General features: G+C 42.4%; 3 protein-coding genes across 8 annotated transcripts in view; 1 reads left to right on the plus strand and 2 right to left on the minus strand.

Annotated features, from left to right (window-relative positions):
• The window catches only part of filip1l (filamin A interacting protein 1-like), a 60,972-nt gene extending 59,156 nt beyond the window's left edge, over positions 1-1,816 (plus strand). Inside the window, exon 6 of one of the 2 annotated variants that reach the window (XM_035625325.2) lies at positions 944-1,816. In XM_035625325.2, coding sequence (XP_035481218.1) covers positions 944-1,168 — 225 coding nt within the window. In that variant the 3' untranslated portion in view covers positions 1,169-1,816. The remainder of the gene's footprint in view (positions 1-943) is intronic. The other variant, XM_035625343.2, reaches the window with a different exon arrangement.
• LOC118300701 (epithelial cell-transforming sequence 2 oncogene-like) lies at positions 1,476-14,407 on the minus strand. Its single transcript, XM_035625353.2, is given in 21 exon segments — positions 1,476-2,818; positions 2,913-3,085; positions 3,201-3,289; positions 3,426-3,491; positions 3,954-4,110; positions 4,209-4,282; positions 4,425-4,572; positions 4,670-4,779; positions 5,177-5,263; positions 5,346-5,501; positions 5,603-5,706; positions 5,799-6,005; positions 10,586-10,678; positions 10,767-10,895; positions 11,180-11,345; positions 11,509-11,644; positions 11,863-12,079; positions 12,214-12,469; positions 12,555-12,717; positions 12,811-12,923; positions 14,126-14,407. Coding segments are annotated over 21 exon segments (2,907 nt in total). The 5' UTR covers positions 14,255-14,407; the 3' UTR covers positions 1,476-2,684.
• A 780-nt stretch (positions 14,408-15,187) lies between these two features.
• Positions 15,188-18,009, minus strand: ccdc28a (coiled-coil domain containing 28A). 5 transcript variants are annotated; one of them, XM_035625397.2, is made up of 6 exons: positions 17,849-18,009; positions 17,441-17,637; positions 17,152-17,333; positions 16,829-16,983; positions 16,624-16,646; positions 15,188-16,445 (listed from the first exon to the last, which is right to left on the minus strand). In XM_035625397.2, exons 2-6 carry the CDS (start codon positions 17,602-17,604, stop codon positions 16,391-16,393), a joined length of 579 nt encoding a protein of 192 aa, XP_035481290.1. In that variant the 5' UTR covers positions 17,605-17,637; positions 17,849-18,009; the 3' UTR covers positions 15,188-16,390. The 5 variants fall into 5 exon arrangements, with proteins under 5 accessions (XP_035481290.1, XP_035481316.1, XP_035481307.1 ...); XM_035625423.2 differs by having other exon boundaries at positions 17,441-17,640; positions 17,849-18,004; XM_035625414.2 differs by having other exon boundaries at positions 17,441-17,640; positions 17,816-17,993.
• Between the last annotated feature and the right edge of the window lie 51 nt (positions 18,010-18,060).

Consider the following 18,060-nt stretch of genomic DNA (forward strand, 5'->3'; position numbering starts at 1 on the left):
ACAAGAGGATTTTTTCTGAAAGGGCAACAATCCACGAAACACGAAGAAGACAGCTTGTGTGGTTACACGCACAAAGTACTTTGGATAATTGCTCGTTTAGGCCGTTTATATGAATCACTGTATCTCGATCATGAATTTGCAAGAAGAAAACTAAATGTTGCTTAAACGCACGGAGAGCGTACGTGGCTCAGTGCCCAAGCTGTTGCCGAGGTTTCTCATAGCTGTGGAAACATCTTATCAGAGTTACTGTAAACAGGATATGGCTTCTATTGTACACGCAGCAATCGAAACGTGATGTACCTCAGTGTCCTGGCATGCCGCTGTGCAAGTAAACTCGCTGATTAAAACCTGATTGCACAGTAAGCGGAGCAGCGAGTTGTTTAAGGTTCTGAGAAGTGTGGGGTCTCCCGTCATATTTCCCTTCTCTCCTTGTGCTGCGAAAACAGTCCAACACTGGTTCCCTCAGAAACATTAACTTATACTAAATGCAACGATTTTTCGAATGGATGTTATGTATTTTCACAGCCACCTTCTCACCGGGGACATTAGTTGAATTTCATATTTCATACAATGCAATTACAGAACCGCAAGACAAATATATAAATAATCATACTTTAACACACTGTCTTGTTACTATGAGATTGTTCTTCATCATAAAAAAAGCTTATTTTAGCCAAAGTGCAGAAAAACTTTGTCCATAAATTGCAATTTTACGCTATCTAGTGGTTGTAATCTGTATTGCGTCAGATCTTTACTGAGCTACTAGAAACAATTCACCGTGTTGAGCAAGTTAAAATCATTATCTGTTAAAAAATTTCAATCTTACTTGTGTGCATATAATCCTCTCCTGTACGTCCCATTTTTCCCAACTTTAAAACTACAGTACTTCCACTCTTTTTCAGACTGTACTTTACTGTTTGTCTTCATTTATTCCCCCCCACAGATACCTGCAGACGCATTACGACGCCCAGGACCTACACGAATCCCCAAACCGAAGAGCTTCAGCTCCCAGAAAGGGACAAACAGCCCTGCACTGCAGAACAAGAGTCAGCTGCCACACGCTCATATGACCGCTGGGAAAGAGCAGCACACACACGTGGCTGCCGCACACAACAACAACAACAACAACAACAACCCCAATCTGAACCGCAGACTGTCACATCAGTGATACTTGTTGGGTTTTTTCTTTTGGTCACAAGATTTAATGTTGATCTTTTGAGGTAGAAGGTCAACTTACAGTATATTTCACTTACACTAAAAACAATGTCATGGTTACTTCAAATCTCAAATGAGTGATTCTGCATGAAGACAATCTGCAAAAGAAAAAATAACTGTCTTCAAGTACTGCTCTACTATTACATAATCTTCATCTGTGGTGCTCTGACGTGCAAAATGCAGCTGTTCACTATGTCGATGTCATGTTCAATGTGTAGACACTCTGATAGAACAAACATAAAAAAACATTTACACAGTAGTTCCAATGTAGATTCATTTAATAAATGAGTAAACTATTCACAGTAACAGCTTTGTGTGAGGATGTCACTGTGATCAAAGTTAATAAAACTGAATATTAGAACACCGAGTGTATTATATTGTCATTGTTCTTGTTGAAAACGAACGTTCACATGTATTGTGTGTTTGTGTTAATCTTTGATGACGTTATCTGTTGTGAAATACGGACAATAAAACAGCATTTGTCCATTTCTAGATATGGAGCATATGTTTGAAAAAACAAAGTGGCAATAATGTACATACGTGTATAACTGATGTGTTGTAACGTAGCTCCTTGCTAGTGATAATTTCCCAAATGTGACATTTGTGTTAATGTTGGTTATCAATAAAGACTTTTTATACCTTGAACAAGAGAAATGACTCTGACCTGAATATATATAAATAAACATAAAACAAAAGAGCAACAGGGAAAGAATGAATCAGAGATACTACAGTATGAAGCTGCATAAAATAAACTGCCCAACCTTTAGCATGGGTCAGCTCCAACGTCAGGTTTTCAGAGGGGCTGACAACCATACAAGTAAAATCAACAATACTATATTTACAGCAGGAGTGTTTTCATGCAAAGGACAAGACAGGACAAAAAAATAAACACCGGCCAACATAATCCACATTCCAGTATCCACTGCGATTGATATGGCAACAAACTGCATATACAACAACTCACAAAACAACTGCAGCAGTTTTATCTCAAGCCAAAACAGGTTTACAGTGCAAGAGTATAGAAATGATCACTTTAAACATTCATGCCACACCGTCCGAGTGTTGACATCACTGCAAAAAATTATTCATGGAGGGGGCTGTCTGGCTGGTGCTGAGTCAACACTGTTCGACACATTTCGGTATCAGGAAACTGCACACAATGCACAATATTGTAGCAAGTCATTGACCAGGATACTGGTTGGAAATGTACTGTAATACTGAGCAAAACTGCAGGACTGTGTAGTGACAAAATACTAATTTCCCCAAATACTACCATATTTTCCTTATGTTAAATATTCTGAGTGAGACATCCAGAATCTGATTTTGCTCCGTCTTTTTTCATATCACCGAGATTAAATGTCGCCTTTTAAGGGTTTCCATGTTCTTTGTAATCTTTAAAAAAATAAAGCGTAGTGGTGGTGTGGTGTCCAAACCTCCTTATGTCTTGCTGGTGTATCGTCACCGTGCTGTCACTGATGTGGTGTCAGAGCAGAGTGGATGGCTGAATGCAGCGCAGACAGGAAGTGACTCCTCTCCTCACCTCTGTCTGTGGCACAGACCCAGGAACGACAAGGCCCCTCCAGGACAAAGGCGTGGCACACATCTACAGAGACAGACATTCGTGTCACTGTAAATTTCAAAGATTGCCCCAAAATACCAAAATTGTAGCAACATTCTGTATATGGGACAAGACGTACAGCGCGTGTGTGTGATCTCTCAGACAGCCAGGCTGGTGAGGGCCACAGAGGCCAGGAAAGTGTGTGTGCACCGGTGAGCCAAAGTGAAAGGTGTGTGGTGAATATTTCGCAGAGTCAGCACAAGAGCATCGTTGAACAGGAAGAGGCCCACGTCAGACACCTGCTCAAAGGTCCTGCTCATACATGGAGACACAAATGCAGAGGATGAATATAGAAATGAATGTTGCAATTTTAACACATTGCAACACATTGAACCAACAGGAACATAAAAATCATTTGGGTCGTTACCTGAGACAGTCTGGAATCTGTTCATCAGGACTCCTGAGCAAAGCAGCATCCTGGGTTATGATCAGCTGCCTGTTTCCTTCACTGAGGTTCTACACACACACACACACACACACACACACACACACACATGCAACACACAACAAAGCTGTGTCAAATTACTGTAAGTTTAGTTTCATAGTGTGTGGAAGAAATTAAAATAAAGAGACAGGGAGCTGCATTTTTCACCGGACAGCCTCGGATCATCTGCTGTGTCTCCTCCAACAGTCTGTCTCTGTCTGAGTTACGCTTCAACTGAAACAAAAAGAAACACAAAACATTGTGTAACTATTGCACTGAGCACAGTTTTGTGCATTTAATACAAACTGCATTATATATATATATGTGTATATATATATGTGTATATATATATATATATATATATATATATAAAGACTAAAGTAGAAGCATATGAAACTGAGCTATAACACATACAGTTTATGTTACAGCTGTAGCTTAAAACAAATACAAGTGGATCTCGTGTTTTCTACAGTGCATTAACACAACACAACCTTTTGGCTCTGTTTAGTAGAATTTGAGGTTTCATTTCCACACATTTTAAAATGTCGTTCTGATTTGTAGTTTATAGTAGAAGAGCTGAAAGAATGATACTCCGATGAAATTTTTTTTTAAAGCTGACACGGATGGGTTTTTTAACTCGCTGTTCCAGAAGCATGTAGAGTAGAGCATCTGTATCACATTGTGTATGTGTAATACCTTTTGTATGAATTCTCTGTAGCGCAGCAGTGTGTTGAGGGCAGAGGAGAGGTGTGTGTGGTCAGGGTGGACGGGGTGTGTGTGTAAAGACAGGGCTTGGAGCAGAGTCACATACTCCTGTATTCTCCACACTGGACACAGCAGCAGCTCCTGCAGGCTTCACAAACACACATAAACAGGTGCACATGGTGTTTTTGGTCCAGCATGGAGAATGGCTGTGAAAGTATATATATATGTGTGTGTGTGTGTTGTTACCTCAGCATATGTGTTGCAAGAGTTCTGTCTGCTCTCTTCAGGAAAGCCCGAAATGCAGGTTTTGTCTCCCTGCACTGACACAGACAGACAGACAGACAGACAGACAGACAGACAGACAGACAAAGACTGAATTTCAAAATAAAAGCAGTGCAGATGTCAGATGGGGCAAGAGGTGACTGACGAATGGATGGCATAAAGCACATGATTTGACTTTACCTTGTCAATGGTGCAGAGGGCAGTGGTGTAGTTGTTGAGATAGTTGGTGTAGACTCTGAGACTTGAGCATAGTTTCACAAACACATCTCCGATACACTGATCCGCATCCCACTGCTGCAACCGTGCCTGAATGTCTACCAGAAACACTCTGGAACAAACACACACGCACACCCCGATCCCACACATGAGCACAAACGAGACCGTACACCACAGAAATATTTGTGTGTATGTGTGTGTGTGCGTACCTGTTGAGCTCCAGTATTTGTGTGACGGGGCTGAGGATAATCTGGATGTCGGCATAGCCGAGGATGGCTCTGTTCGAGTTCAGTGCTGCTGTAAGAGGCTCCTGGTACAGCTTCAGCACCGAGCAGGGACATGTATCAGGTAAATATATTTGTTTTCCAATACTGTCAAACACAACACTTTCTGGGTGGGTGAGTTCGGATTGTTATTGAAAAAAAAAGAGGGTCAAAAGATAGACCGTGCAGATGCAGAATTGTGATTAATTCATTTTCTTCATTATCTAAAACACCTGGTTTAAAAGGGAATTAAATACGGTCCCCATAGTTTGCTGAAAGGATGAGTTCATATCATTTATTAGCATCTGTTTCTAAGTCTGACTTAACTTCTTGTCAAGTGGGACTGCGCCTGCCGCTCAGTAACTAAAATGAGATATTATCAAAAAAATCCCCAGAATCATTTTATTGTAATGTTATAGTCATAAAATGATTGGGTTCAAATGAAAGCTATACCTTCAGCACAGAACCCAGTCTCCCGAGATAAAGACACTCGCTGTGGTGAAGCTCTCTGGCGACTGCACCTCTCCAATCCAACACCATCTAAAGACAAAGACAACAAGGTGCAAAGATGATGTGTGCTACTCTAACCTTCTCTGGATGGACAAATTTAAAGTCCACACACTTGCGGCAGCTCAGGGAGTAATCTCTGCGAGTCACTTGGTGCCAATGATAAATCATTTGCTCCTCCGGTTCGCCACTTGTCCTCTGGACTCTCTTCGCTCTCCTTCTCCTCACTCCACCTTGAGAGAAAAACTGAAAGAAACTCCAGAGGTATGGTCTCAAGAAGAAAAAGCGGAAATCTGAAATTAGAGACTGATAGGCTACTATGATTATTGCTTTTTTTTGCCATGGTCTTCTTGTATTCCCAGTCATCCCCACCTCTTCCTGTCTGGTGAGAGCAGCGAGTCCCTCAATCAGAGCCTCACTGAGATCTTTGGACACAGAAAGCTCCTCGAGGCCAATTTTCTCCCACAGAAAATGACCTGGAAATTAATAAAAGATTCTTCAGAAAGTTTACAGCACACACATGCATTTAAACTTGCCCTTGGTGCAGCTGTTTGTTCATGAGACCCACCCAGAGCTCGGCCCCTGGCCTGGAGGCTGACCCGCTGTAGCTGTGGCCCCAGGCAGACCCTCAGTTCCCCCAGGGCCTCGTCCATCCACTTGGCCTGTCTGCACCAGCCCTGCAGTACATCCTCACACACATATCGGAGTGCAGGGGCTGCTGGTTGCTGGTCCGACAGCCCAACGCGCACACTGCTGTCTGACCACTCACTCAGAACTGGGAGAGGGTGGGAGGTGGTGTTGGAAACAACAAGAGAACACAACAAAAACATGTTTCATGATGCAGTCTTGGTTGATTTGGTCACACTAATGGTCACCGTAGTAACAGCAATGGTGGTTCAACACTACAGCTGACAGGGGTGGCACAGCTGGCCCACAAGTCCAAAGCATGTGGGTCAGATCTGCTGGTCCTAGGTGACATGTATCGCAATTTGGATCGATGTCAGGGAAGATGCGAGCCAGTTTACTTTTGGACCAGTGGACTCTGTAAACTATTTTACATTGCATGACTCCATGGCGGGCACAAATAGACGATTTGTGGACACGTTTCAAAACTGATTGCCAAATCTCAGTCTCTATCACTATGTTGAGATCCCCTTCCCAAGTAGTGCGGAGATTGTCAGAGGCCAGGGTTTGGCATGCGAAAAAAGCGGCATATAGTTTTGAAATGGTACCTTTAAGGTGAGGGTTAATACTGAAAATGGTGTCAACCCAAGTAGAAGGCGGGATCGCCCGGAAACCAGGAAATCGATTCCGAATGAAGTCTCTGACATGCAAGTACCTGAAAAGTGTGTGTTTGGCAGCTTATAAACAAGAGTAAGCTGATTAAAGGCCGCAAAAATTCCATTAATGTAAAGATTATTCACAGAAACAATGCCATGAGCCGCCCAGATTGTAAAAGTGCTATCAATAATAGAGGGGGGGAATAAAGGATTGGAATTTATGGGGCTTAAAAGGGGTATTGTCTAGAATCCAAAGTGACGTTTTAGTTGGGCAAAAATCTTCAGACAGTTTTTGACCACAATATTATTGGAATAAAGTGATGAACGTAACGTCAAGGGGAGGCACAAAAGAGACACTAAAGAGGAGGAGCCACATAAGACCTCTTCTATCTGCAACCACTGTGGGGTTTGGTTGCCAATATGGTACCAGTGTAACATGGTTCGGACATTTGCAGCCCAATAATAAATAAGAAGTTTGGCAATGCTAACCCACCCATTTCTTTGTTTTTTTGTAAGATGCTTTTCCTGATCCTAGGTGTCTTTTTGTTCCAAATAAACTGGGATCATGGACCTATCAAGTGAGCTGAAAAAGTGTTTCGGAATTAAAACTGGTATACATTGAAAGAGATATAGAAACTTGTTGTTCATTTTTATACAGTTTATCCTGCTAGCGAGGGATAGGGGCAATAGAGACCAATGTTGGAGATTTTCAGTCAGCTTTACCAGCAAAGGAGAAAAGTTACATTTAAATAAATCTGAATATTTCTTAGTCACACAGACACCCAAATATTTAAGCTTTCTGGAGATATCTTAAATGGCAAGTTTGACAAAGGATAGGCTGAGGCAGCAGCAATAATGGGCAACAGTTCGCTCTTATCTAAGTTTAATTTGTAACCTGAAATCTGCCCAAATTCTTTGAGCAAAGTTAGCACAGCAGGAATAGATCTGTCTGGGTGGGAGATGAACAATAACAGGTCATCAGCATAAAGGGCCAGTTTGTGCTCAACACCTCCTCTTGAGATGCCCACAGCCCGACTTGACCTGAGAGCCACTGCCAGAGGCTCGATAGCAATGGCAAACAACAGAGGGGACAATGGACAGCCCTGTCTGGTGCCACGTCGGAGGGAGAAGTAGTCCAAAAAGTCATTATTTGTCCAAACACAAGCTAGAGGGGTTGTATATAGAAGCCTAATCCACAAAATAAATGTATTGCCAAATCCAATTTTTTTTAATGCAAATAACAAATAAGTCCATTCCACGCAGTAGTGTTAAGCTGAGAAATATGTTGTGGTGAGACAGATAGTAGTATTTGGTGAGCAAGTATATTCATAATACTTTTGGCGCGTTGTTAACAGTGATTGGGCTGCTTCATTAGATCCAGGGCGTCAAATTCAGCCTTTTTCATAAGCAGCTCTTTGAAAAGTCTGCGTCGGTTCATTCCGCACATTTTGACTGCATATCTCTCTGGAAAGATGAATGCGTTTTTCAGTACTAATTTTTTTCTGGGAGGCAGAATACGATATTATTTCACCTCGCAAGATAGGCCTTGCATGCTTTCCAAACTGTTGAAGCAGAGACTCCAGAGCTCATATTAGTGGAGATGAAAAGGTCAATACGACTACTGATGGTGTTAATAAAATCAGGGTCAGTGAGCAGAAAAGAATTGAAGTGCCATGGGGATCGTGTTACGGACCTACCAGGAAGTGAAATGTCCATTATGACGCTTGCATGGTCAGATATAACAATAGGGCTGTAAGAGCACGAGGTCAGTAGTCTGTTGTCAGTAAGAAAGAAATCAATTCCGGTGAAAGAATTGTGAATAGGGGGAAAAAAAGAGAATTGCTTAGCACTTGGGTTGAAAAAACGCCAGACATCAGATATTGCAAATTGTTCCATAAACATTTGGATGATTTTAGATGATTTAGACAAAGTACTGGGTCTATTTGAAGAACGGTCAAGTGAAGGATCCAGACAGCAGTTAAAATCTCCCCCAAGAATGAGCTGGCGAGAATTTAAATCGGGAAGAGAGAAAAAGAAATGTTTGAAAAACTCCTCATTGTCCCAATTCGGACCATATACATTTGCCAATGCAAGATTATTGCCGCAAATTCTACCTGTAATAATAATGAAACGTCCATTAAGGTCTGATATGACAGTGGACACGGAGAATGGGAAAGATTTATGAATAAGAATTGCAACACCTCGGGCCTTGCTTGAGAATGACAAGAGTGATAGAGCTGTCCCACCCAACCTCTGCGAAGTTTAAGGTGGTCCGCTGGCTTGAGGTGAGTTTCCTGCAGGAAAGCAATTTAAGTGTTTCAAAATTTCAAGTGATTTATGACTTTGTTGCGTTTTGCAGGTGAATTCAGGCCTCTGACAGTCCAGCTAGTGAATCTTAAAGCACCACTAGGTGCTGCAGGATTAACAGTGTTTAACATTTAATGATAACTTTGATTTGGACAGGTGGTGCTTCTACTTCACCCCCACGGGCGGTGGCCCCCGTCTGCCGTCCAGTAGCACAAAGTGAAAGCGCATGGTTTGTGATGACAATAAGTATGCTTAGTCTAAAAGTAGCATTAAAAGGAAAAAAAAGGCAAAGAAAAACATGAAAACAAAACACCAAAGGAAAACATAAACAGAAAACAAAAGACATGCAGACATCACCCCACCCAATCCCTCCCCTTAACCCAAACCCAGTTGCTATACAATCCGTCAGCAACAAACACATTTCTTGTTACTTCCTTACTCCTATCACCTTACTCCCACAATAAAGTATGAATATGCTTTAAGAACAAATTGAAAGTTTTAAGCTTTTCTTAAACACCTCAAGTGAACATTACAAACTGTATGTCTAGCATACACAGGGTTCATTTGGAGAACATAAAAGCTTAACCATTGAAGCCAGTAACCTGCTACAAATATATCGAGAAAGAAGTCAAGTCAACTACAGAAGAGGGCAATTGCAGACATGCATTTGGTCGTTTCCCTCCTTACTTACACATCTAGGCAGTTGAGCAATCAGAGCTAATAATATAAAGAAAACTGAACATAGTGAAGACCATTATAAACCTAATGCTCAGATATAAGAGGGCATCAATCTAACGAATGTAGCACCGATTGTACGTCAAAAGAAACAGTGCATAGATGCATTTAAAGACAATTGTGTGTGACTTGTTAAGGGAGAGAGAGAAAAAAAAAAGGAAAAGAAAAAGAGACTGGGACAATAGAAAGGTAGCCTACTACTATATCAATTAAGGGAAGGTCTGTCATTGAACACACGGAACTGCGTTCAAGTTCTGGATGAACTTGTCCTCCTCTGGAGCGGACTGAAGCCAGGACCGGTCTCCGTTAGGCAGCGTGATGCGCAGCTCGGCTGGGTAGAGAAGGGCTGGCTTGTAAAGCTCGGAAAATGGAGCTCCTGTACTCGGCGCGCTGCTTTAATACGTCGGGGCTGTAATCTTCATAGAAGACAAATCTTGTGGCCAGCGCTAGCCGTTGGCGGAGACTCCCTTTCTTTTTCTTGCCATACATTTGATTTTGACATCGTGAGGTAATAGGCTACAATTAGCACCTTAGAAAACGATTGAAGACAATTTCTTAAAGAAAATAGCGAGGTTAAAGGAGTAAATAAAAGTTTGAAAGTGGGAGCAGTCTATCATATATGTTTTATTTATTTATCGATCACAACCTACATGCCCTTGTTTTGTTTTATGATGAATGTTGGAAAGATGACAGAATGTGGTTGACTGTATGTCTGTGTTCTTATGTTATATATGAATGTGTGCAATAATGTAAAGGGCATTCGCCATTTTGTTGTATTGACTGTGATAAAATGACAATAAAGGCTTCTTACTCACTAACCTGCGAGTAACCTTTATTTCAATTGTTGGGCGGAACTCACCTCGACCTAAGCTTGGCATCATCTCACAGTACAACCAAACCGATTTGTAGAAAAATACGCCAGCTATGAATTATATTGGCTTAGATATTTTTGAAGGTGTTTGTGTAATCACAGAGCACATTGCTAAGCTTGCGGCTCTTGACAAACAATTGGTCTTGTGCAAGAGAAACTCACTGTTCTGGAAACTTCCGGTAACGAGACCCATCGGAGCCAGAACTTCCAGACCAGTGAGAGCAGAGAGAGCCTGGATGAGAGCCACTCCTGGTGCTGAGGGAGAGAGAACTTGGTGATACAAGAAGAAGAAGAGATACAGAAATATACATCAGAGTATGTGTCCTAACAAACAACTTCATACCAGATGCAGCCAGAGGGGAGAAGATGTCTATTCCTCCCCCGTCTGCAGTTGGTGCCACCAAGCCACAGAGTTTTTTCCAGAATTCTCTAAGGTCGGGGGCGAGCAAAGTCCTCTCTGACAGGGTACGGCCTGGAGGGTCAAACGTAAAACGACAAGGATCAGTGAACTGCATCAGAAAATGAAAAATGAATGCAGTTTCTGGCCAGCTCTCAACCAGCCGAGGATCGCCATGGACCTAGAAAAAAAAAAACGTGCTCTCATAATAGAAATAAAGTAAGCCATGAAATGGTTTTAGCAGATGTGTTCACAGTATCCTGAGAGATAACCCTCCAGCGGTGAAGGCCAGAGTTGGACTGGAGCTAACCCAGATAGTGTTTCCACACATTAAGATACACAGGATTATTAATTCTCACTTTGAAGCAGATCGATTTCCTCTGTTCCACCAGGGGCAAGCAGGCCCAGCCTCTGAACTGTCTGCCCAGATACAACCCTCTCTGCCTGGGTGAACAGGGCTGAGAGAGCCCCTCTGTGCTCATACACGACCACAATCACTCCGGCCTTCGCGCCACTCAGCACCATCTGAGTTGAGCATGGGGGAGAAAGAGAAGGAGGAGACGGGGAGAGTTATTCAATCTTCCAAAAGCAAGTTTTATTCTTTCTTCCTCTCTATTCTATTCTAGCACCTACAGACACCAGAGGTTTGGGCTGACAGACTGATGGGACTTCTGCATTTTCCACTTACCTCATAAGCAGGAACTCTGTTGGAGAGCAGCAATAAGAGAGCAGTTGCGTGGTGATGAATAGGTGAGACCGCGCGTCGTTGCGCAGGCCTGTAGGTGAAGGAGGACAGCGCTCCGCAGGCCTTGTTTGCTCGTTCACTAAAATGAGGATATATGGCTCGATGTCAACAATGAATCATGCTTTTAATACGTTAGATAAGTCTTGTGAGGTTCGTCATTTTACATTTGATGTTAGCTATGGAAGTGAAAAGTTCGGAATTATTTTGCCTTCCACTGATTTACAGTATCGTGGAGGTTTGACAACGACCTGTTATCAATAGAAGGCTATATCACTAAAACAGATGTATGACGATCACCTGAATGAACCGGCGGCCTGGACTCTCTCCACGCTCTGAGCTGGCCTCATGGACTGTCCCCCGTCCCGGCTGAGACAGAGGCTGGAAGACTCAACACTCTTTGGAGGCCAGGCAAGGGAAGGCCAAGAACTGGATGTCATCCTAGAGTTTGGTCCACATCTGACTCCTTCTTGCTTTGTGTAGCTGCCCCATGGTCTCCTGGTTCTCAGAGATAGTCCTGCAAATATCACACATGTAAGAGCAGGAAACACAAGGCATGATGTGAGTGTTTTATGTGTTAAATTAATAATAAAAATAAAAATTAATTTCAAGAGCTTGTTGTTTCTTTTGATTTCTGTCTCCCGCACTTACTCTTCTCCTCCTGGAGTTTCTCTCTGATCATCTGCCTGATCCTCCTCTCCTTCCTCCTCTCGTCCTCCTCCTCCGTCATCCCCGTGCTCGGCCGGTTGAGGGTCCCGTACTGCTCGGCCGCCTCCCGGGGAGTGAGCCAGTCCAGTGTGGAGACACAAGAGACGTAGTGGTTCTTCCACGCTCCAAACTCTTTTTCTGCAGGAGTGTAGGGAAGGAACCAGCCTCTTCTGACGCAGCGGCCTGCCCAGATACAGTCCTGGGGAGAGGGAGGGGAAGAGGGCTTTAGTAATTTGAAGAAGACCTGCTCAGTGTCCCACAACTCTTTTGGGGGGGCTTCTCACCTGTTCAGCTAGGACCCTCCAGTGCCAGCTGACTTGGGCGACGGAGCAGAGATCACGTGGGGACAGGAACGACAACACGTACAGGGACAGAAACCGAGGCAGCACTGCTGCGAAGTCCACTTGAGTCACAGGGAGCGTCTCCGTCAGCAAATCCCCACAGTACCTGCCCAAATAGTTAGAGGATTTTAATTTTAAGCCACTTTAATCATAACAATGTTATGAACACATAGAGGAGAGTGGGTGGGAATGACCTTACGTGAGCTGTGACTTAGTGCAGCGTGTGAGCAGAGAATGCAGCAGGTGTTTCCTCTGTTTGTCCGTCCACAGGTCGAACCAGTGCAAGACAAGGTTCGCCCTCTCCTCAAATAACTGGAAAGTAATGGAGACATGACACCAACAGCCTTCAGACAATCAGTGGAACAACGCATGGAAGCTGCACCTGGTCCAGTGGAGTTGAGTCTGTCTGCTTTGCCAAAAGCTACAGACTGGCTTCCAAAAAGCACCGATGGAGACCATGGGAATGGCAAAACTCCCAATACTTATTAAAAACAAAACAAAAGAGTAAGATTGGTGTGATAACGGCTGAAAAATGTCAGGCTGATTGGGCCATTAATCAAAGTATCAAGTGGAGTTGGGTCAAGTCTGGCTTCATTTAAAAAAAAATACAGGAGGCTTTACAGGTTGCATGCAGGGAAATACGTGTTCAGAAAGAAAAACAACTTGTCTCTCAACAAGCAGAATTAATTCATTTCAGCACCTAAAAAAAGATATTTGTGTAATAACCATAAATACGTGTTTAACTAATGGTAAACCATTAACCGTATCATCAATTTTCATTCACATTCATTTCTGACAGACTGAGGTAAATACCAGGTCTCACCTCTGGCAGCTTTCCTCACTTTATAGGGGAATGTAAATGAACATTTTATGCAGTAAGTCTCTCCACCCATGTGTGCATTCATTTAACATTTTCTTTTACTAAAACTCAAATCATGTTAATGTACATCAGGGACAGTTTTGAGAAATTGCTTGTGGGGTTTACTGTTCAATGGGGAATAAACACGTAACTCCTGCCTGTTTCACCATTCATTAACAGAAAATAAATGGCACAGCGGCTACAACAATTGGCATAATTATTCATTGCAAATAAAACCCAAGTCACGTGAATACATATTCGAAGAAAGAAAATGAGTTATAATGTGGTTTGAATAATAACAGAGTTAATTTATCTCACCATTTATCCCTCAGGTCGACTGGAGGCACAGAACTTAATTAGCCAATTAACCCAACCTTTCGTGTTTTTAGTGATAGACACATTAATAACGGCGGAAAAACACGGTTACATGGTTTACATGCATCTTCAACTGCATCCCCATAATACGGCCTTTTAAAAAGAAGGACCAAAGGCTTTTTTAGTTATTAAATGACCCCGTTCCCGACTCAAGCAGTGTCCCAAATGACGCACAGGGGCTATTTGTGCCACCTAGTGGCTGCTATTAAAAAATGCATCCAATTTGACTTGAAAGTTTCAGACAGAGCATGTTCTGCAGCCGGTGTCGGTTCCCTCTGACCTGCAGGTTGCTCTGCCTGTTGTTCAGGGGAGTCCAGGTGCTGAGGCGCGTCCCGGACCGCGGAGCCTCGGTCCCGCTGAGCTGCCAGCGCTTCACCGCCTGCGGAGTGGCCTTCACGTCCGTCTCCATGTCTTCGCATGGGCTGAAAACCTCACTGTGAGAAAAAAAACAAAAACGCTCAAATCAGTTTTAAAAATCACTGAACTCCCCAAGTTCACTGTCTGTCTTGGCTCTCCCGCTCCACCCTCTGAAGAAGTCAGCCACCGACGTTGTGCTGCTCTGCTCCCCTGTAACCTTAGCAACGCATCAACAGGAGGATGCGCACATTCCTTCACACAGCGAGTCCCCTCCCTCCCTCCTGCCCACGAACAAACCATAACAAAACAAATTCAGTCATATTTTCAAAATTACGTTGAAATTTTTTATTTTATTTAAGTCAGTACACTTCATTATTAATATGGATTAATTTGAAATATGTGATGGATAATACGACTGCACATAAGCATCACCATAATGGACACCTGAGCATCCAAATGTCAATAAACTGCCAATAATGATTGAAAACAATTAATAACTGTATCATAGTGTGTGTATGTGTGTGTGTGTGTGTGTATATATATATAGTAGGTATAAAGCACAGAATGCACAAAATATACACATTTATATTGCATGTTTCTATTTATTAGAATTTCAGGTCTGTACATATTTCTATTCTTGGTTGGAGCAACTGTATCACAATCAACGTTCCCCCATGGATCAATAAAGTATTATTGATTCTGATGCATCCTATTTAATAAGTGATCAATACTAATCAGGCTGTGCCACAGGAAATTGAGAAAACCACTAAAAATACAGTGAATGACCCTAAATTATGCTCATGATTTTAAGAGAGGACTTGTGATACATGAAAAAAATTGTAGCCATGTAGGGCAGGATAAGTGAATTTATTTTGGCTTACACTTTTCTATTTTCCCATTTAACTCTTACACATTCTGCCACTAACATCAACATTCAGACAGAATTCTAACTACCTTTAAAGTTTACAAGACTGTAGCCAATGGAGTCAGACAACACGTTTATTAATAGGTCAGTAAAAATAAATTTTGCAAACAGTTAAAACAGTAATACACTTCAAACTAATCCCCCAGACACCCCCAACAACACTGGTTAAAATATGAAGTGACCAAATACAGTTGGATTTACAATCAGGGCGGCATCAAAACACAGAATCCGAAACCTAAAATCAACGTGCTGATGAAAGTCTTAGGTTAGAAATATAATCAAGGCAAAAATTATTAAATCCCCAAAAAAGTAAGGCATCAACATTTGGATTGTTCAGTCTTTTCCAGTGTCAAACCAACACACCACCGATCATGAGTGCATTGTGCATGATGTTGCGTGGATATGTGCAAATATATTCATTGCTGAGCAGCGGAGGTGGAGGTGAAATCAGGCCACATACACGTAGCAAGAAATCATATGCAAAATCACAGAGTGGAGTTGTTGTTTTTTTTTAAACCATAACATTCAGCACAGTTACTTAGTCAGATTCTACTGTGTTTAAATTTTATTTTTTGGCTGATTTAATGATTTTGACTCTTATTTTATTAAATCAGGAAATATTTAAAGTTTTTAACAAAGTTCTATGTCGAGATACGGTTATAATCATTCTTCGTATCTATACTTTTTAAAAAGTTTAGCTCTGGGTCTTTAGCTTTTGATGTTAAAGACACTGACCTGTGACGACAGATACGACAAAGTGCAACAAAGTGAGTCCATATTACTCTGCAATTGACCACGAGATGTTTGCAGTCAGTTCAAATATAACAAAGCCGATAAATAATCACTGAAGCTGTTTTTTGCAGGACCCTAATGGATTAATCATATGTCTGTCAAAAGAAGGTGGCTTCTATATGTCAGTTTAGAAGGTTTGGAAATGAGTGAACTGACCACAACTTGACTTTAAACAAGCCACCATGTAAAATATACTGAAGTTCAGAAAGGAGATTACGATTCCATAGATCTTAAACCTCTCTCTAACTCTAATACTAGCCACTGTAGCATTCGACATTGGTAGTGAGCGGTGAAATATAAATCTGTTGGTGTTCGTTATGATGACATCTTACAATACATCCATCCCCCTGTGCAGAGAGGGAACGCTGACAGACATACAGCCGACAAGTTACAACTCCACCTCATCTGTTGCTGCCTCTCGACGTGGCATAAAAGAAACAGGTCAGAAGAGGCTGGGGAGTTAAGAGCACATCACATGCTGGCAGTCCTCGGGATCTCTTGTGTATCGGCTAGATTCAGTTTCTGACTGGAAAAGCGGCGTCAAGGAAGAACACAGGCAATATGTATTTTAGTTTATCTAGATCAGACAGGAGAGGAAACGTGACAGGAAAGAAGTTTCACTTTCATGTTCAAATACTATTAAAAGCAACAGAGCGCTTGCGGGACGCCCAATGACTGGTTCATGTTAAATATCAAAAGGATACATTGAAGTACTCAGCTCCTCAAGCTGGGAAGGAAAATAATATTTTGATCTTGTTATACAGTGACATTTTGTGTGGAAATATTAATTCACATTCTTAGACTTTAATACTTAAAAAGCTACAGCATTTTGGTAACTTAAAAAGATAGCTATAAGTAAAAAAACAACAACACAAGTCTGAGCATTTAAAAATCCTACTGCCGTCTTACATTGAGAAGTAACTTGTCCATGTTGGTGTCACAGGCCGTTTTCCTCTGGTCCTCGGGCATTTCGTCCACTTCGCCGTACAGGTCAAACTGTAACCGGGCCAGCTTCTCCTGCATCTCTCTCACCTGCTCCATCTGGTCGATGGAGCACTCATTGCCTGAGAAAAAACAAAACTTGTCGAGATGGCTTCATCTTATGTGTGTTTATTATCTTGTATGAAACATGACTTTCCCCTACAACCCCTCTATCTAACTTTATTTAATCTTCACACTCAACCAGGGGCGATAAATCCACTTGTTTTTGTAGAGAAATGTTCACAAGTTACCAAACGCTTGCAGTTTCCCTGAATGGAAGTCGTTGAGCAGACTGAGCAGGCCCTTCTCCATCTCCTGGACGTCCGACACGTCGGTCAAAAATGAGTGCTGGATGGTGGGCGCTGCCTGGCCCTGGCTCGGATTGGTTTTACCCCCCAACCCCGCCTGACACCTGGGTTTATCCCTGACTCCCCTGGAAAACAGAACAAAACAGGAGTGATTGTATTCCTGCAAATCAGATATGATTTGACATATAAATCCTTTATTTAAAAATAATACATAAATATCATTAATAAGTACCTCCTGCTCTTGCTTTTTTGGTTGGCGTTGGTCTTCATGTAGTTGCTGGAGCCGGCGTGTCGTCCCCCGCCGGAAGCGCTGTTCTTCCGGCCAGAGCCTCCGGTCGGAGCCGCCGTGTTGGTGGAAGTCCTGGGACTCTTTCTCTTTAGCTTCCGCTCCTCCATGGCATCATGTCACGGCGCAGCCCAGTGAGCTACCTGCTGGGTGAAACACACGATGCTGACACCAGACGCACTGTGACTGCAACCGATATTGTTAGAAGCAATATCCTGACAGGAAATAGCTAAAGTGCTTCCTGAACAAGCTAACTTTACCCCACCGGCTAGCTAGTCGGCTAATCCTCGGACCTCAGAGGTGTCCGTATAAATTACATACCACGCACACACGTCGGTGAATATATTTACTCACAGTTGCAGTTGAATAATTCCTGTGTTGCCGGCGACAATGACTGGTGGTACACAATTAAAACATCTCTTAAAAGCCCACAGCCACTTCCCTGTTTAGCTCGCAGGCTAGTTAACTAGTCTGAAATGTGAAAACTTCCTGTTTTGGTGCGACGCAACTCAGCGGAGCCAATCAAAGCTCGATTCGAATTCTCGACGGGTTAATTACTAAACGTA

Source organism: Scophthalmus maximus, chromosome 1 (assembly GCF_022379125.1).
Source record: "Scophthalmus maximus strain ysfricsl-2021 chromosome 1, ASM2237912v1, whole genome shotgun sequence".
Taxonomy (NCBI): domain Eukaryota; kingdom Metazoa; phylum Chordata; class Actinopteri; order Pleuronectiformes; family Scophthalmidae; genus Scophthalmus; species Scophthalmus maximus.

What these genes read in the sequence shown, in the direction of transcription:
- ccdc28a (XM_035625397.2), bottom strand. Translation starts at nt 17,604, where the DNA reads ATGGAGGAGCGGAAGCTAAAGAGAAAGAGTCCCAGGACTTCCACCAAC. An exon ending in CAAAAAAGCAAGAGCAGGAG is followed by an intron (nt 17,334 to 17,440) that starts GTACTTATTAAT and finishes TCTGTTTTCCAG; the next exon opens with GGGAGTCAGGGATAAACCCA. An exon ending in TGGACAAGTTACTTCTCAAT is followed by an intron (nt 16,647 to 16,828) that starts GTAAGACGGCAG and finishes TTTCCTTCCCAG; the next exon opens with CTTGAGGAGCTGAGTACTTC.